The sequence below is a fragment of the Xenopus laevis genome, chromosome 6S, assembly GCF_017654675.1.
Source record: "Xenopus laevis strain J_2021 chromosome 6S, Xenopus_laevis_v10.1, whole genome shotgun sequence".
Classification (NCBI taxonomy): domain Eukaryota; kingdom Metazoa; phylum Chordata; class Amphibia; order Anura; family Pipidae; genus Xenopus; species Xenopus laevis.
This window is the reverse complement of record NC_054382.1, coordinates 68,953,053-68,972,938: the sequence shown is the minus strand read 5'-3', so window position 1 is coordinate 68,972,938 and position 19,886 is coordinate 68,953,053. Positions and strand designations below refer to the sequence as shown.

The window sequence follows — 19,886 nt, the reverse complement described above, 5'->3', positions numbered from 1 at the left end:
CAACTGCAGCACAACAATATTTAATAACAAAGACTATAGATTCACATCTGTTTGGAAGGTGGTGTTGCATTGTATACAAATATCAGACATGAGAATGCAAAACTGTAGCATTAGAGTAAGACAGAGAAATAGGAGAATAACTACAAGAGTTAACCTGTATAAAAAGTGAATCGGATGCAGTCCAAACTGCATCAGGTTTACCTTCACATGGGTCAAAAGTTAAAGAGTCAGGAGGCACAAAAGCAAAAATATGAACTGAAAAGGCAAAATCTAGTACAACATTAGCTTTAGTTAAAATAACCTGACCCAGCAGTAGGGATGTAGCGAACTGCCGATTTGGTGTTCGCGAACGCCGTTCGCGAACACCGGCAAAAAATGCGAACGTTCGCGAACAGTTCGCGAACTTCGAACACCGCTAAAATCGTTCGATTCGAACGATCGAAAGATTTTAATCGTTCGATCGAAGGATTTTCATTCGAATCGAACGATCGAAGCCATTCGATCGAATGCTTACAATCGTTCGAACGAATGGAAATCGTTCGATTTTTAGCGGTTGAAGGAATTCGAATGGTCGAATGGTCGAACGATCGAACGCGAACTCAAACTGCGAACGTTCCCAAACGTTCGCGAACATTCGGCGGACGCGAACGGTCGAAGTTCGCGCAAACTAGTTCGCGGGCGAACAGTTCGCTACATCCCTACCCAGCAGATTGACAGTTAGGCAGGTAGTTACAAAGCAGTGAGAAAAGTTAAGCATTTGAATTATTATTAGCGGTAGCTCTAGTAGATTTGGTTACAATATTTGCAATGATCTGGGCACCATTTCCATGGTCTATATTCTCCAGCAGAAGCATATTTTCTTCTCCTTTACTATCCTCTAAAAGTATAGGGGGTTGTAGGGTAGATGCACCTTGACGTCTTCTGACTTCAGTGTTAGGGTGCCTTGATGTTTGAAACAACTAGCCATGATTTATTTGTCCGTCAGGACTTCTGCCTTCAGAATACTCAAGGGAGTTACTGCTTTTAGTAAATGTAAGGCATCCTGAAACATTAACCCAATAATCTCCATTACTGAGGCTTACTGGGGGCTGCACTGATTGTGGAACCAAATGTTCTGGCACTGTGCAACCCTGTGCCACTCTAGGGTTGCTGATATAGCAATATTAGGGATGACATTTACTTGCTTCTGAGAGTCCAAATTAAGGACTGGATATAGGTCTGCTGAGCAAGGAGCAGAGGATAGGTGTGATGGCTCAGCTGAAGCATATGTGGGAGGTATCTCGCATATGTGCGACAGGTATGCCCTCTATCAATCAGAGGGCATACCTGTCGGACAGTTCCTGAGACTCCACAGAAACTGCTTGACAGATAGCGAATTTGGGTGGCAGGCACGGGATATGCAGAGGAGGTTTTTGGAAAGAGGATACAAACAAAGGACTATACAGAAAGCCTTTCAGAGAGCAAAGGGGTGTGACAGGGAGGATTTACTCAAAGAAACTGGAACTGGAGAAAAGTCAGGTATGGTCAGAAAAGGTGGCACTTACCACCAGATATAGCAAACAATTCTTTGAAATATCTAGAATTGTAAAGAAATTTTTGCCTATTCTCTATGAGCACTTCTTTGAGGTGTTGAGTCCAGGGATCAGTATTATACCTAAACGTGCTCAAAACTGAAGGACATGCTATCACCTAGTCTTTTTAAAATGGAACAGAAGAAACAAGATTAAGGGCCAATTACATCCATGGGTAATTACAAATGTGGCAGTCACAGATGTATTACCTGTGAACATATAAAAGTGTCTAAGAAATTTAAATCAACAGTGACAGGAAAAGAGTTTGATATTAAAGGATACATCAATTGTAACACTACATTTGTGATCTATCTGATCACATGTCTGAAGTGCCACAAACAATATGTTCGGTGTACGGGTAGGAAATTGAAAGAAAGAGCAAGAGAGCATATGAGTCAGATCAGGAACCCCCAAACAGTAGAAAAAAGTAACATTACTAGACATTTTGCAATGTGTAGTGGAGGGGATATAACCCAATTCTCCATTCTGGGGATAGAGAGAGTAAGACTAGAAGTGAGAGGAGGGGACCATCAAAAACTTTTAGAAAGGAGAGAGGTATACTGGATTTTTCATCTAGGAATGTGTTTGCCATTAGTGCTTAACCATTTATTTGATGTCACATGTTATACCTAAATGTGTAAAGTCAGAGTTCTGCCCTATGTTAAAGAACTATATTTATCCTATGCGATATGTATACACTTCTAATCCATTATGTTGTGCAATAATGAATTTTAGAGGCTATGACATTAAACTGACATTTGAGACTAAAATGTATAATTTAAAAGAAATGGTACAAATACCCTGCATAGGCACTATGGGTTAAAAATATTTAAAGGAAGCAGGGCTAATTGCTTGTGACTTCTAATAAAGAATTTATTTTTAATAGAAAAAAAGCCTTGGGACATATATATTTTTGATATAATTTGTGCATTGTGATTGCCTTCGGAACTGGGGCATGTTCCTCTGGCTTGGATAGTGATTTACAGAAATCAGCCATGTGGACTTCCAACTATTAAATGATTTTGGGGTCATATTTGACCAGTCCCTCTCCTTCTCTCATATCTCCCTCATACTAATAATGTTACCAGAACATGTCATTTCTTCCTATGTAATATAGCCCCTTTCTTTTACAAACAACAGTCAAAACACCATGCCCCTATCTTATCCCATTTAGACTAATGCAATATTCTTCTTACAGTCTTTGAGACTCCAATCTCTCTGCCCTCCAATCAATCTTAAACTCTGCTACCAGGATCCTTATGTTCTCTCCTAAATGGGAACCTGCTCAATCCCAACTAAAATCCTTAGAGTGGCTGCCTGTTAAGCAAATGATAGCATATAAAACCCTTCTACAAACATTCAAAGCCCTTCACTCATTACTACATTTCTTCTGTTGTCTCACAATACCTTCCTGGTCATCTTCTTCACTCAAAGCCTCCTTCTCTTCACACCATCCACATCCACTGCCATCTCATCTCAATAGAACATTAGCATAGTCCTGTGCCTACTGACTATGCCTGACTATATATATATATATATATATATATATATATATATATATATATATATATATATATATATATATATATATATATATATATATATTGTACTTTTATGCACTGTACAGCACTACGGCTCCTTAACAGCGCTTTACAAATGAAGGTATACATATCTATATTTATTTACATACTCTCAGCATGGAGCCTTCTGCAGGATACTTTCATCATCATCATCATCGATCATTCAGTAACCGGCTTACACTATCACAACGTACATGTCACCATTTAAATGTTGGTAATTTGCTTACCAGAACCTTATTATTTTACAAGACTCCAAGACAATGATGGTTTTTCAGAATAACTGATTTATTTATTAGACAAAACATTGGAATCTTGGGAAGCTTGTCACAATGTCACACTTAGCATGTATGGCACAGAGAGCTTTAAATGTCATGCCTATTTGACCAAGGTTTTGACATTTCACAGAGCATTCTGCTGGCAGCAGTGCCTTGGCATTATGCGAGCACAATTTCATATTACTTTATTATATTCATATTATTATTATTTTATTAGTCCCTTTATACAGACTTTTACCCATAATTAGTGGGCAATTCTCCTTATTAATTCATCAGGGTCCTGGAAGTCACCTTGGAAGGAGAGTTCTAATACCCTATATTCTTAAATAATAATTATAAGAGCATATTCTATCAAACTTTTTTACAGCTTGTAGACTACGGAAAGCAAAAGAAGCAAGCTTTATGTAAGTTATACAGTTATATAATTTTTAACCTTGGTTTCTTCAATTGTGCTGGACTTAATGCATGAGTGGCAAAAAGGAATCCACTGCTAAAAACATCAATTTAACATCCTGTTTGCAGAATATCAAATGTAATCATGGAAAATGTATAGAAAAAAAAGTTTCCTGGTCTCATAAGGCACAGCTGTAACTTTTCTACCTCAAGGGAAAGAATGTAACCAACATCTCCACAGTAAAGCATGACAGGAACTGCATCATATGTGCTTTTCATTGCCGTGGACAATAATTGTGGTGCAAATTGAGGGCTAGGTGGATGGAGCCAAATACAGGTCAAATTGTATTTCAAACTGGGACAGTGGCTTCCCTTCTATTTGGACAATAAACGCACCCTCTACACTAGAGGAGTTTAATTCCAGAAATCTGAATGCCTTAGCATAGCCTCAAGCCACTTGAGAATCTGTGTCAAGACTTGAAAATTGCATGTTTACCAATGATTCCCATGCGATTTTGCCAAGGAAAATGGAAAAACATTTCAAGGATCCAGATGTGCAAGCTTACAAAAGGCAAATAGCTGTAATTGCAGCCAAAGGTGAGACAGAAATGACTTTAGAGGTTAAATAATTATGCAACCAATAAATGTACTGGTGTGCTTTCTTTATCTGAGCATCATAAAGTGCACTTGCAGTATTTATTCTGTAGGTATAATTAATGTTTTTGTCCCTTTGATAAATATTTCTTAAAATGGAAAATGAGATCAGATAAATGGTACCCCTTAGAGCTCTCAGCCAAAATCCTATCTTAATATGAAATATTTGAATTGATTATTTGTTATTTTTTTCTCAAGCTGTACCAGTCCGACTTAATTATTTGATACCTTACACTGATGTTAGTATACTCACAAATGTATGGCTGAATGGAAAACAAATCCCCAGACCCAGAACAATTAACCTGACAATGCAAAGTCATTATCATCAACATATCAGCAACTGGACATATGCTGAATCAGTCCTTCAGGAATAATTGTGCCCGTGGTGCTCATTTAATAACACATTTTAGTAATTTAATTAATTTGTATATGTTTTCCTGATAAAGCAGGATTGGAACAAATAAATTACAATTTTACTAACATATTAGTATAACAAATCTCCCAAAACGTCTGCACAAAGGCTGACAGCATTATGTGCTGTGCAGAATGCTTGAAGATACAACAACAAATTACATAATTAACTAATATCCTGGCATGCACCAGAGCTTATAATGGCTGATGACTAATGATTGCCCAAATTCATAAAAAACCTGAGTGTCCATGGTGCAATAATCCACAATCCTTGGGCACTACTTCTCTAAAGAGATATGTTGTTCAGAAGCTGTTTTGTATATATTCGGATATAACAAATTAATATTAAATTGGAGCACTAAAGTTTTAATGTTAAACAATAATATTAGTACATATATGGTCCATGCATGCAAAAATAAAATAACTTTTTAGGCCATATTTGGTAGATAATTCATACCATTAGAAAACAATACTATCAATAACATTGTTGCACAATCTTTTTTCCCATATATACTATAACATACTAAAAAATAAATTAACTCTGAATGGTCAGTTTAATTGAATTATAAATGAACCTGAAGAGGAGCACAGGAGATCTTAGTTGGGCAGTAGGGAAGCTATTAAATACCTTCAGCTCTCAGAAATAGGACTGAGGTCTGATAGCATACTCCTCCGTAAGCACAGCATAGTAACAGAGAATTTTAGATTGGAAAAAAAAATAGGCACACAAGTGCAACCTTTTTGTCCAAGTGAAACCTGCCTAGAGCTAGCTGATGGAGAGAAAGGCAAACATTGCAAAGAGTAAATTTCAATTAGTGAAAAATTCTTTATTAAGTCCCAAATAAATTACTACCCCAGTTCAGTCACAAATTAGGTTCTCTTACACCTCCAAAATATGGAGTTCCAAAGGATGTTGCTGAACACACCTCATAAGAGAAATGGGAAAAAAACACCTTCAGTGTAATCACATATTTTCTTATCCTGTTAATGAACCACAGTATAAAACTGAATGGACTCCAATTTACACCAAATATATGTATATAGTGAATAATTGTGTTTCAAAAATGAGGAAAATCCAACCAACCTGCTGCTCTAACCGAGCTATGAATCAGGATACAAAAGTACTTTTGTTATTTAAAAAGGGATAGAATATGATCCTTTATCCGGAAACTTGTTATCCAGAAAGTTCCGTATTACAGAAAGGCCATGTTCCATAGACTCCATTATAATCAAATAATCCACATTTTAAAAAAGTATTTCCCTTTTCTCTGTAATAACAAAACAATACCTTGTACTTGAGCCAAATCAAGATTAATTAGTCCTTATTGAAAGCAATAGCAGCTTATTTGATTTATTTATGTATTCCAACTTTAAACCATTTTGGTGAAAAATTGTTTAACAAACTGGTTGTCAAACTGGTGAACATTTTCTTTGCATAAATTAAATATTTTCTTTACTCAATACATTTTCATCAAGATAATTTTTTTTCTGGTTGAAGCTGGAGAACTGCTATTATAAAGACAATGCTGTCACTTTTGCATCTCATTATCTATGTCACTTCCTCCATTTAAATTGTATAACAGATATCACTGGTAAATTTTACAAGTAGAATTTTAGTCAGGAGAATATTTGCCACATTTCTTTTCTTAACAGCTTACTTATGATTTTCAGTATACATTAGCTATGTTGTGAAAATACACCTGAAGAATGGAGGGGAACGTTGGTGTAGACAAGGAGAAAAGTAACACTTCAGCACATATACCCTATTGTAGGAATAATATTTAATTTGCTGAATTAATGTGTAACTTCAATAAAGCGCTAAACAGGACTTGTATATATGCACTATGTACAGAAATTCATCATGGAAGAAATTAATATTCTATTTATTATAGGGACACATTGTCCCTTGCTTTGCTTATCAAAACTGCATTTCTGGGAAAGAATGTCATTTTTTCCCAAAGGATTTCCTGTACATAACATGCTGTTTTACATTGGTTTCAAACCTTCTATGATTTAATTTGGAATTTATGTTGTAGTTCAAACAATAGAAGACATTTTTACATTGTTTTATCAGAAGTTTCAGTCTTGATGTAAATCATGGCTGTCCAACTGGTGGCCCGTGGGTCGTATGCAGCCCCCTTGTGTGGCCCCCCACATGAAAGTCTGCCTGCTGTGTCTCCTTACCATGTGTAAACTTTAAAAGGTATCACTACAGAGATTAACTGCCCCCCTGCATTGTTTGAGCCTCAAATTCAGATTTTAAAATCCCCTGTATTGTTGACACATGTAATCCCCCCTGCATTGCTCACACTTGTAACACCTCTATTGTTCACATCCCTAAACCTCTGTACTGTTCACACCTGAGACCCAGACTGAAACTGCCCACATTGTTCACTTGTTAACACTCATACAAACTGCTGGAGCTACTTTTAATCAATCAGGACTTGTAAAGGTTTTCCAGATTTTTTTTCACTAGGAATTATCCAAAAAAGGACAGGATTTTGACATATTCATATTTTTAAACGCATCGTTCATCACTTTTTTATTCATACTTTTTATAATTGAATATTTTAATACATCCAATGACAATCGTAGTTTAAAGTTTTATGGTTTCAAAAAATAAGCATAAATAAGCCTCCAGATTTATTCTTCACTAAATAAGGAGCACAGCTGCATACTAGTCAGTAGACACATTTACAACAAATATTTCAGTGTAGTCTAGTTTGAGTAAATGAGCAGTTTCTCCATTGCATATTTTAGAGCAGGATTCCATGCCCCAGTGGCACAGGATCACATAGTGTAATCTGGTTTAAAAATCAAATCAAATCATAAAAGACAAAAGAATAGATGTTATTCAGTGATGTTACAACATGGCACTGTGTTATGCTGTGAGAAGTCCACACAACAGCAGGAGGTATGCACTTCCTTAGATGTTTCCATGTTACTATATAAAAATATTCAAATACATTCTCACTGCCTAGATATACTTAATACAGTAAGTAGCTAGCTGCTCAGTACCTGCCATGTCCAATGTAGCAATTTCATTGAACTTCCAGAAGCTGTAAAGTGCCAGAATGCTTATAATAGGTAAAAACATATCTGGAAATAACATTATAATGCATAAATGCATAATATAAAACTTTAACTGTTAAAAGTAATCAAGACCTATGAAAGAGTAAGCACAAAGTCATAAAAGGAGAATTGAGTAGAAGTCCATTCGTCATGTTAGAAATGGTCCTCCAACAACTTATTTTAATTTATAAACAGCCAATTCTGTATTTTTTTCAGAAATGTACAAATTTGTTTTCTCTGTATATTTATCTAAATTCAAATGTTTCCAAAGAGGTAATTTATGAGCAAATAGGCCAAATTTGCACTGTGCACCATGCCTTTAAGCGTAAATGAACTGCCTCAAGTCTCTGCATTGTTTTTCGTGGCATAGAAACCTGTAAACCTTGAATACACCAATATGTGTGGTTTTTATTCACAAGGGGCAGGAGAGTAGAGGCACATAAGACACCCCCACCTGCCCCATCCTCTAATTTGTGCATCATTCAGGGATACAAGTTAGGGACCAGTAGTGAATACAAGCCAGAACTGGGCCCTTTACTTATGGTCTGTCCTATGACAGGTGGTAACTACTGGACTGGCTTGAATCTGCCAGTGCTGCACTCTGTACCATCCCCTGAAATTTATATAGGGTTGCCACTTTTCCACGTCCAGAAACTGAGGTGGGTGGTGATGTCACATGGGCATGACTGTGACGTCACTGGAATGGACTATGACTTGGTGATCTCTGCTTCAATTAAGAGCATTCCTGCATAGTTTTGCTTGTTTGAAAAGACCGTTTTACCTGGGCAGCCCATTGGAAAACTGTGCTGTCCGGGTCAAAATCGAACAAATGGCTAGATACAGTTTGGCCAGGCACTTGAATTCAGCCGAATCCTGCTGAAAAAGTCCAAATCTTGGCCAAACCAAATCCTGTATTCAGTGCATGTTAACAAGTGGCAAATCTACATGTACAGTATACCTACCTTGAGGTGCAGAGCGGAGACAGACACCTGGGCATCAGAAGGATTCTATCCAGTAAGGGGCACATTCTTGCATCTATAAGTGCTCATGTACTGCCCAGAGCCATTACCCCTTAAGAATTTTAGGTAGGGTTGCCATATTTGCCTTGGAAAAAAATAATGCCTTTTCAATGTCAGTTTTTGTTTTTCTGCACCAAACATAGGAGCTAAAATATAAATGTAGGTTCACATCACATTTTTATCCTTTCTACCACCTGTCACCAACATAGCTATGCAGTAAGCCCTAGACATTTGATATGGAAGCACTTAGGGATGTGCATATTTTAAGCACATTCATATTTGCTTTAATGAATGATAGATGTTATATGAGGATATATTAATATTTTACTTTGAGATGCAGCACATATTCCTCTTCCCGTAATGAGTGTTATATGCTTGTCTTTTATAGTCAGAAATAAATGTCAGTTCTTTCTACTGTCAGCGGTCTGATTTTCCCTCTGTTATAGATTTTCTTACTGTAGCAAAAATAAATGTGAATATTTTATTGAAAAATCTCTTTTTATAGAAATCAAAACTCCCACATACTTTCAGATATCAGATTTGCTGCAATAATAAAAAACACTTTTCTTTATGATGTGGCTCATTCTGTTAATTTTTCTGGTTCTGTTTTATTTCCAATTCCCTCTAATGGGACATAGCCGTGCTTTGTGTGCTGCAACCGCTTTAATTAAGAGCATATTTACTTGCATACAGTATAGTTGTTTTGCACATAGGTTCTGCTAAATTCCTACATTTTGCACTGCTATGACCTTTGAGCAAGCACTGTGTAAATGTCGTGTGCAAATATAGCATCTGCAGCAATTCTATGAATACAAATTCACAATTTGCTAAATTTGTTTACCAAATATTTTCTCCACCACCAGTTGTGGCATAACTTCAATCAAGAATGTGGGTATACATTTTTGCAATTAGCCATTATGCCATAATAAAAAGCTTTTAAGGACAATCATAGTTTAAATTTAAAAAAAATTGCTTGCACATATATTAGACCAATCTTGTCCAGTGTTATTAATATAAACGCGCAAGGCAAAAATATGTTCACTGTGCAAATGCACCCCAATGAATGTGAATGTGTAATAGTGCTGTAGTGTTGCCATAATGAGTGTGTCTCTTCATGTGTTGTGAGTGTGCATACTCTCTAAAGTTCTTGAACAAAGGTGTTTTTTTGTGCATGAAAAGTGTCTAAGAACACATAGGGGCAGAACTAAAGGGTGCCAATTTGCTATTGAAAGAAATTGTTGATATAGTTCGTTCGAACTCTATCGCCAGGCGACTTTTCACTCTGGTAAAAGGTTGTTACGCCGTAAATTCAGTAAAGTGTGGATTTTACTGAACGTTACCTCTTTCGCCAGAGTTTACTTTGCCACCTCAGACCAGGCGAAGTGCTAAAAAGGAGCCAGATCTTCCTCAATCTTCTGTCACTTACTGTACATCATATCCTGTGTGCTGAAAATGCATTAAAGTTCCAAAAACGCTGGCGACTTTTCCTTTTTTGAAGCGGAATTTCCTGCAAAAGTCCTGACAAACTTTTTATGGGTAACCGGTTTTCTCTAGACATTTCGTAACATATGAAACATTCATTTTATAGTGGGTTCATGTGTAGGGCATTATATTAACTCTCTTGTCTTTATTAAGGTTCCCTGGACATATGCAAGCAAATTGACCCAAACGCAAGATCACTAGCAAATTTTCGCTAGGCACAAATGAACGATAGTGCAGCTTTGCTATAAAATGCTCTCACTGTTGAAGTAATGCTAGTGAAAAGTCGCCAATGTTCTGCACCCAGGGCGCAACTTTGCATATTAGTGAATTAACATAGTGGTAGCGAATTTGTGCCTGGCAAGTGGTGCGATGTGTACAAAGCAGTCGCTGGTGACAATTCACCCTTTAGTGAATCTGCCCGATAGTGTGTTTATAGCTATTTGTGTGAGTTCCATGTGCAACACTCATTTGTTTGTCTTAAGACTGTATGTTAACCATGAAAACATGCAGCAGGATATAATGAAATCAATTAGCTGATGTAATTAGGTGCATGGAAACCTGCACCTCAAGAGTCCTGAAGGTTGCAAGAATGGACATATAAGTTAATTAAAGGCAATACCGCAAATGATCCCCTATGAACCTAGAGGATGTATTAGGTGTTTAAGAGGGCATTGTTCCTGTTACGTTCGTGGATTTCTAATGCAAGGATCACTGAAGTAAGCAGAAAAAGCCAAACTATGGGCCATGAGTGTCCAAAAGTCAGAATATGATTTGTCATCCATAAACACACATAGCATCTCTAAAGCAGAATTGCACATTAATGCAAACTTTTGCTTTATTTCGATGATTGTTAATTTAACTTACTTTTGAGATGCTACATTATACACTTTATGCAACTAAAAATAAGGAATGTTCATTTATTTAATTGAGCTGTTCATGTGCTCACATATAGCTGCCACATAAAATAAATGTATGTGTTTGTATGCATTTGTTAGGACACTTTTATACAGCAAATTCATTTGCACTGTCTCTGTTTGCTGTTCGTAAGTATGCTAAGCTACCATGCTAATATATTCAGAACATTATACACATTGCTAATAGATTATTAAAAATGGTTGCTTCAGAGAATATATTCTATTAATAAAACCTGTTCGTAAATCTAATAAAATGTTGTATTATTATTCTTTTCTGTTGTAAAAATCTCAAAGGAGTCCAGTTTAATGCTAATACTAATAATCAAATCTTTGCAATTAGCAAATGGTCTTCTGGGCCCCTGAGCAGTCTCCGGGTCTGCCTCCCTTATTGTTACACTTTTGTAATTAATATAAATGTCCACAATAAACATTAACCCCATGTTGAACAAGGGAGTACACTGCCCCTTTAACCTAAAAGAAAGATATTCTTCCCAACTTCATAATATGGGACCACTTAGGTGTACTCCCTCTCCTTCCTACGTCCAGCAAAGGGACACATTTACTAAAGGGTGATTTTTTTGCCTTGGAAGTCTCCACCACAATTTGCGCAACTTTGTCAGATGTTAATTTGCAGTGCATATGCTTATTAATCAAAATGCAAAGTTATGTATCAGCAGAGAAACTCTGTTGAAGAAAGCAAAATAAAGACAAAAGAGATGCTCTATTGACCTAGACATGAGCGCGCCCTAAAACAAATGTGGTATGCTCCTCAAATGGTTGAAAAATATAAGTTGCAGAAGCTACAGCCTTCTGGATGAGATATACAGAATACCCTGGGGAAAATATATTGGAAGGCTCACCCTCACTGAAAAAATATGACAATCAATAGGGTTCTAAAAGATAATATTTTCTCCATACTTATAATTGTTGTGTTCACATGCTACAGTATACGACTCAAGCTGTTATGAGAAACTTGTTTCAGTGCATAACATCACCAACCCGCGAAGCAGACTCTGATGAAAAGGGTAACATAGTGGAAACGTTGCACTTTGATGAATTTGCGGAGAAACAATCTTTTGCCTGAGCGAAAATTCACCTGGAGAAACGGCATGAACCTTTGTTAGCACTGAGCTCTTTTGCTAGCGACTTGTCCTCTACATCTTTTAGTAAATTGACAATTTCCCAGCGAATTGTCGTTTTGGTGAATTTTCACTAGGGACGGCCACTTTGCAATTTAGTAAAGTGTCATAGTGGGAAACTCTCTCAACCCACTTCACTCTCTGGCCACTGGTGCAGCGTCACTTCCCCCATGAGCCATCTTAGAGCGCAGTACATTGTTTTCCCTCCTTCCCACACCTTGGTTCAGATATTAGCAAGACCAAACATGTCTATTGCATACACAGTGGCTGGCATTTGGGTGTTGTGCTAAAAGTGCAGAGACTAAGTTTTGTTACTAAAGTACAATTGTTAGGCTTTGGCAAGAATGTGGTTTTGGAATGATTAAATAAATAAAGTTGTGGCCAAACTTCATCTACACTCATGTTTCAGTGCCTAGTTATTCATAACACCACTTTTGGTTAGGTTTTCAGGACAATAATGGGTTCCTAGTACTGTAAGGGGATGCAGTTTGTTTATTAATCTTTGTAATCTACCCAGTCCCTGGGACAAAAATGTAATCATGAGTAGTGACAGCAGTAACTTTGTATTTTTTCATTTGCTAAAACAGAATACAATTCTTAAAATTAACTGAAATTACATTTTTGATGAGTAAACTTTGTTATACCTTGATTTGAGGTGCGGTAAAAATGTTTTGGGGGCCCATTTACTTAGCTCGAGTGAAGGAATAGAAGAAAAAATACTTTGCATTTCGAATGGTCGAATATGGCTACTTTGACCATCGAATAGGCGACTTCGACCTTTGACTACGACTTTGACTCGAACGATTCAAACTAAAAATCGCTCGACTATTCAACCATTCGATAGTCGAAGTACTGTCTCTTTAAAAAATACTTTGACCCCCTAGTTCGCCACCTAAAACCTACTGAGGCCAATGTTAGCCTATGGGGAAGGTCCCCATAGGCTTCCTAACAATTTTCTGATCGAAGGAATATAATTCGATCGAACGATTATTCCTTTGATCGTTCGATCGTAGGAATAGCGCTAAATCCTTCGACTTCGATATTCGAAGTCGAAGGATTTACATTCGGCAGTCGAATATCGAGGGTTCGACCCTATGTAAAACTGCCCCTTGGTGTTATGTATTGCTTGTTGAAATGTAACTATCTTACAAAGCAATGCTGCCTTGGAAAGTGCTTGTAGTACAGTGTGCCATTTTAAAGATTTACATTTTATTACTTTAAGTGCATCAATAAATATGATATTTACCTTGTAATCTAAAATATTCATATCCATATTAAGTTGAATGAAACATGAACAGTGTAATAGGATAGTATGTCCACAGTTGGATCTAAACACTGTTGTTCAGCCACATTTTGATCAATAGTTGCTGAACTATTAATCCTAAATTGTTTTTTTTACATGTTCAATCAAGGGTTAATGTATAGTAGTAAGTATAGTCCAGCAATATAAGGGTTGTTGTCTGTAATATTGCTCTATAAAAAATGCCCCAGCTCTCCAGACACAGCGGGGCTCATTTATTAACGCAGCGCAGCGCTAAAAAGAGCGCAGTGGCCTGACATTTGCCCAGCGCATGTGAGTATTTAATAATGTAGCACACGATACCTTAACAGTGCGATTTGTGCGCTAATGTAGACACAGACAGGTGCGACGTGTGAAACTGCGTATCAGCTGTCGCAGTGCTTATAATAAATTGTGCGCACAGGAAGATACCGCAAAGGTAAGGATTAGTTGTGCTCATGTATGAATGCGCTGCTTTAATTAGTTGCGTCACATATTGCGCATATTGCGTTCACTTAGACGCATCTGCATTTGTTTCTGTGCTAATATTTGTTTGGTTGCAAAGGTGTTTAGCCTACCTGATACCCTTAAAGGAACCTTGGTCAATATAAACATGTTGGGTGGAAGGCGTGGTTAATATGCACTTTACAGGGGTTGTTCATCTTTGAGTAAACTTTGAGTTAACAAACATCCCTACCAACAGCAGCACCATTGTATTTGCCAGAACCCAGTTTAGCAGTGTGGCTCTGCACACATATATAAAATTCTCTTTTAAGCAACATGAAACGCAAAAATGTGAATATACTAGCGCAGCTGGGCAGGAATGCGCATTTTGAAGAGCGTTACTATTACGCCACGAAGAGGCAGTCGTAAAAATTGTGGTGCTGTTGCCCGGGTGCAGTTTTGCACATATACAGACGCAAATCTGCGACGGCCGCAGTGCAAGCGCATTGTAGCCACGCCCACAGCCACGCCCCTAACAACCACGGCATCGTTTGCGACATAAATGCCCAATCTTTTGCGCAATGCGCATAAACAAAACCATCGCAAAAGCTCTGTGTTATGCGCAATATCACGCAAATATATTAGTGATCACGCTCGTGATGGCGCAGACAATCTTTTGCGTCCACCTATGCGCTGCTTTAATAAATGAGCCCCAGCAGATCTAGTAAAATGGCAAATAATTCTCCAGTGGGAATTCCACCAGAATTGTGTAAATCTGGCTGGAACATTTAAAACAGTTTTCCTGTCACAGAACAACTAAACAGCAGTGTGTTCTCCCTTCTGATGTTTGATTTTAATTACACATTAATCTCTTTATGTAAGATAATAACATCAAGATAGGTAAGCAGTATTCTCACTAGTACTCTCATTTTTGCTTTTAGTTTGTTGTCCATGTGAAGTAACCCATAACAACCATAAATGTTTTCCTTTAAACAGCCAACTAGTAAATTCTATATGCTTCTTGGTTACTATAGGTGGCTAGACTAGTAGTAAAGTTTAGATCCCATCCATATGACATACTGTAGTGGTCCACCAGAGGTTTCACAGAGCAAAATGAGGCAGAGGAAAATATGTAATGTAGGGCTATGGCAAATATTGTAATATAACACATACTGAATATAACATACTGTAAACTTCAATTACAGTTATGGGATTCATTATCAGGAAACATGTTGTCCAGAAAGCTCTGCATTTCTGAAAGGGTGTCTCCCATAGACTCCATTATAATCAAATAATTAACATTTAAAAAATTGATTTCCTTTTAATATTTTAATGAATATTATTTAATTAATGTTTAATAATAAAACAGTGCATTGTACTTGATCCAAACTAAGATGTAATTAATCCTTATTGAGATTCATAATCTGGAAAACCCTAGGTCTCACATTCTGGATAACAGGTCCCATATCTATATTAAAAAATGTCAGTTATAGGATAATAGTATACCTGTAATGTTAATTGTAAATAAATATTGAAGATATTAAAGGAATGCATATTTTGATTCTCTACTCTCTTTCAGAAAACAGCAATTTTTACAGTTGGAAACAATGAGAATCGTTCACAATTTGCCTTTGATTGTGTGTGCGAATATATTTTTCTTGGTGCAAGCAACACCAGTGGGGAAAAAGCTGCAACAAAGCCTAGCATCAGAGAAAAAGGCCTCATTAAATAGAGATGGTAAAAAATTTTTGCATCGTATCAAGCGTGGCTGGATGTGGAACCAATTTTTTCTACTTGAAGAGTACACAGGTTCAGATACACAATATATAGGCAAGGTCAGTATACTTTATTTTATCTTGTGTTTGATATTAGGTAGATAACACATCTAATAATGCACATATATCCTTTAACATAATTCATCAATGTAATAAAATACATTTGAATTAGGATTCCAGTTTTCTGGAAAAATCAGTACTATGCGGTTGATTTATCAAATATAAAACTGAATCCCAGCAGTGTGATATTTACAATGAAATACAGGTTTGGAATCCATTATCTGCAAAGCGGTTATCCAGAAAGCTCTGAGTTAGGGAATGGCGGTCTCCCATAGACTCCATTTTATCCAAATCAAAAAAAAAAAATAATTATAATAATTTTACTCTGTAATAATTAAACAGTACTCCATACTTTACCAAAACTATGATATAATTAATCTTTATTGGAAGCAGAATCATCTTATTGGTTTATTTAATGTTTGCATGATTTTCTAGTAGAATTACCGTATAAAGGTCCAAATTATTGAAACATCCATTATATGGAAGACCCCAGGTCCCAAGCATTCTGGATTATAGGTACCATACCTGTTCAGTTTAAAAAAGTGTTTTAAAATGTAAAATAGTTTAAAATTGGTTTAATGTAAAACTTTTCCATACATGTGAATTCATATATTTGTGGTTTATATGGTTTATTTGGAATAGTCAATTACAAAAATTGAATAATGCTTTTTATAATGTTTTTTTTTACACCTTTTTATACATTCTATTATTTTTCTCAAAGAGTAGAGATTGTAAACTGCTTTCAATAGCAATTATATTTACTTATAATCCCATTACAATTTTATCTTTGGGGGGGGACTTCTCATTATACAATTTTTACCCCTTCCTATGGTATGACGACTGATTAATTTGGGGGCAAACTGCTGCATATATACAGTGATGGCATTTATCTAGGAACGTTGTCATGTGTTATTATTAGTAATATGTCATTTATATATTCTCGAGGCATAGTGCAACACATTTTTTTCCAAGTGCACTAGATTGATGTCATACTGGGTTACTCAACCTCTTACAAAGCAATACTCATAAGGAGATTAACTGTTGTGCCTCATGAATTCAATGATGGATGCAATCAGCACTTCTCTTCGGAAACAAGATTACTGTAAACTATCTTGAACAGTACAATTGTGCCATCAATAGTACATCAATACAATCATCCATTAAATGCCCAGAAAAGATTTTGAGATATTGAGAAGAATTTAATAAGCAATGCAACCTATACTTCCAGGTCTAGGATTTCAATATGGTCTGATTGGGTTTAGCCATCATAGCCATAGTTACATGCACAATAAATAATATTCTATTTAGTAATCAAATTGTATTTGTAATCCAAAATTATTAATTGGCATTTGATGACTATCTCTATATAGGTCATGATTATTTTCTTGAAGTGAAAGAAAAATTGTATTTTATAGGACCAAATTATATGACTAAACTATTCTACTTTTATGAAGACAAAATATATGAGACTTAATAACCGTTCCACTCAAAACCGGAAAGGGCAATGCAGCAGGGCAAGAAAAATTGATGTTTCAATGATAATAGTGATTTTGAATGCTTTTGCAAGTTATGACTAGCAACAATGTTTCCCTTTTAATTAGCTTTTTTCTTCAGTGGCTAAATGATTGCAAACCTCAGGAGGTAAAATGTCTATAATAGTTTAAAAGCAAACAGCTGACCAAGCTACAATGATAAATGAATGCACATATGAAGTCAACTATAAAAGCATTGCAGTGAGAGTCATTACAGTTTCTGTGTCACAACTAAGTTGAAAATTAAACGTGTTCATCACTTTGTATAGCCAATAAGGGTAATGTTCAAACAATAAAAACCGCAATTGGAATTTAGTTGGCTGAATGAAAGCACTGCCTGAATACAGATGTAACCCTCTTACAGCTAGACTATACAGTATTTAGTTACAAAAAAATTCAGAAAAAAAGGTAGGAACATGATTAAAATTAAAAAAGAACAAAAATATGCTGTTGTGTGAATGAATCCACCATGAATCCATCCAACTATTCAAATTTTATATATATATATATAAATTGTGACATGCTGACAGCTTGCAAATGTAAATTATGGGGGAATTACTGAATGGTAGGCAGGCAGCCTAGGACAAATGAGCAGTAAGACAGTGACACAGGCGTATTCAAGAAAAACACACCAGTTTATTTTCCCACTTTTAAACATAAAACAGTTTCTTAAACAGACAGATAAATCATAAAACAAAAACCTTGCCTACTGGGCCCTATCTTCAAATGTTTTAAGAAGTCCCTGACTAGACTGGGCCCCTTGTGAGTGACTAGCACAACAAAACAATGTAGTTTGGCTCACCCCTGTATTCACTTTCCTGTTAGAGTTCAGCTTTCAGGCTTCCCTCACTCTCTTAGCCAGACTCACAAGCTCGACCAATGCACGGTTCCACTCACCTTCTGCTTCGAGCAGACACAGGCAGCACTCCCAGCTCCTCTGGGAGTTCCTCACACAGCCAAGTCGTTTACCTGCTGTGCCCTGCTGAGAGACCTCTTGAAACACAGCTTTGGGAGAAAACTAAAGTCTAGGGTGACCTTTTTTCAGCTTTTCTTGGCCCCTACATATATATATTTAGATATATACACACACATACAAAGTATATATATATATATATATATATATATATATATATATATATATATATATATATATATATATATATATATATATATATATATATATATATATATATATATATATATATATGTAGGGGCACATTTACTTAGCTCAAGTGAAGGATTAGAATGAAAAATACTTTGAATTTCAAAGTCTTTTTTTGGCTACTTCGACCTTCGACTATGACTTTGAATCAAACGATTCAAACTAAAAATCGTTCGACTATTTGACCATTCGATATTCTAAGTACTGTCTCTTTAAAAAAAACTTCGACCACCTACTTTGCCACCTAAAACCTACTGAGCACCAATGTTAGCCTATGGGGAAGGTCCCCATAGGCTTTCCTAGCAATTTCTGATCGAAGGAAAATCGTTAGATCGATGGATTAAAATCCTTTGAATCGTTCAATTCGAACGATTTTTCCTTCGAACGTTCGATCGAATGAATTGCGGTAAATCCTTCTAATTCGATATTTGAAGTCGAAGGATTTAACTTCGATGGTCGAATATCGGGGGTTAATTAACCCTCGATATTCGACCCATAGTAAATAGTATATATATTGTGACATGCCACTGGCCTGCACATGCACTTTTATGGGGGAATTAGCGTTTGGTAGGCTAGGATAGGATTTTTTTTGAGCTAAGAGACAGGGAAACTTCAGACAAAAACACAGGTTTATTATGCACTGGGCATTCCCAACGAAAAGGCAACAGAAAAGATGTTCAGGTTACAGTTCAACAACTTCACTGTAGAACATGCAGGGTACAGTTCAGCAAATACATTCCAGGGTTTTCCCCCCTCTGGTCGCTCTGGAAACTCTCACCCTCTTGCACTTTGAAGTATTTGGGCTTCACACTCAGCCCTGCTGGCTTACCCTCCTGGGACTCAGACTCACTAGCCTCTGCCAGTTCAGGGATTTAGGCTCCAACCTCTAGAACTCTCTTGCTGGCAGCCAAGCTCCTTCTGTCCACAGCCCCTCACTTCCCTCCACTCTAGGAGGTGTTTGGAGAGCCCTGAACTGTGCTCACACAGCTCTTTTACATTGACAGGTAGATCCTCTCTCAGCTGCCACTTAATTACCTGTCTGAGAGGGAATATTAACCCTACCTGAGCCAAATATTCCTTTGCAGCATATACAATGCAGTTTAAATGCACTCTTTTATGTGCCT

At 36.6% G+C, this 19,886-nt stretch overlaps 1 protein-coding gene across 1 annotated transcript in view; it reads left to right on the top strand.

Moving 5' to 3' along the window:
* The window catches only part of cdh9.S (cadherin 9, type 2 (T1-cadherin) S homeolog), a 92,880-nt gene that overhangs the window by 15,747 nt on the left and 57,247 nt on the right, over positions 1-19,886 (top strand). The window contains exon 2 of the mRNA XM_018269496.2: positions 15,813-16,068. Coding sequence (XP_018124985.1) covers positions 15,841-16,068 — 228 coding nt within the window. The 5' untranslated portion in view covers positions 15,813-15,840. The remainder of the gene's footprint in view (positions 1-15,812; positions 16,069-19,886) is intronic.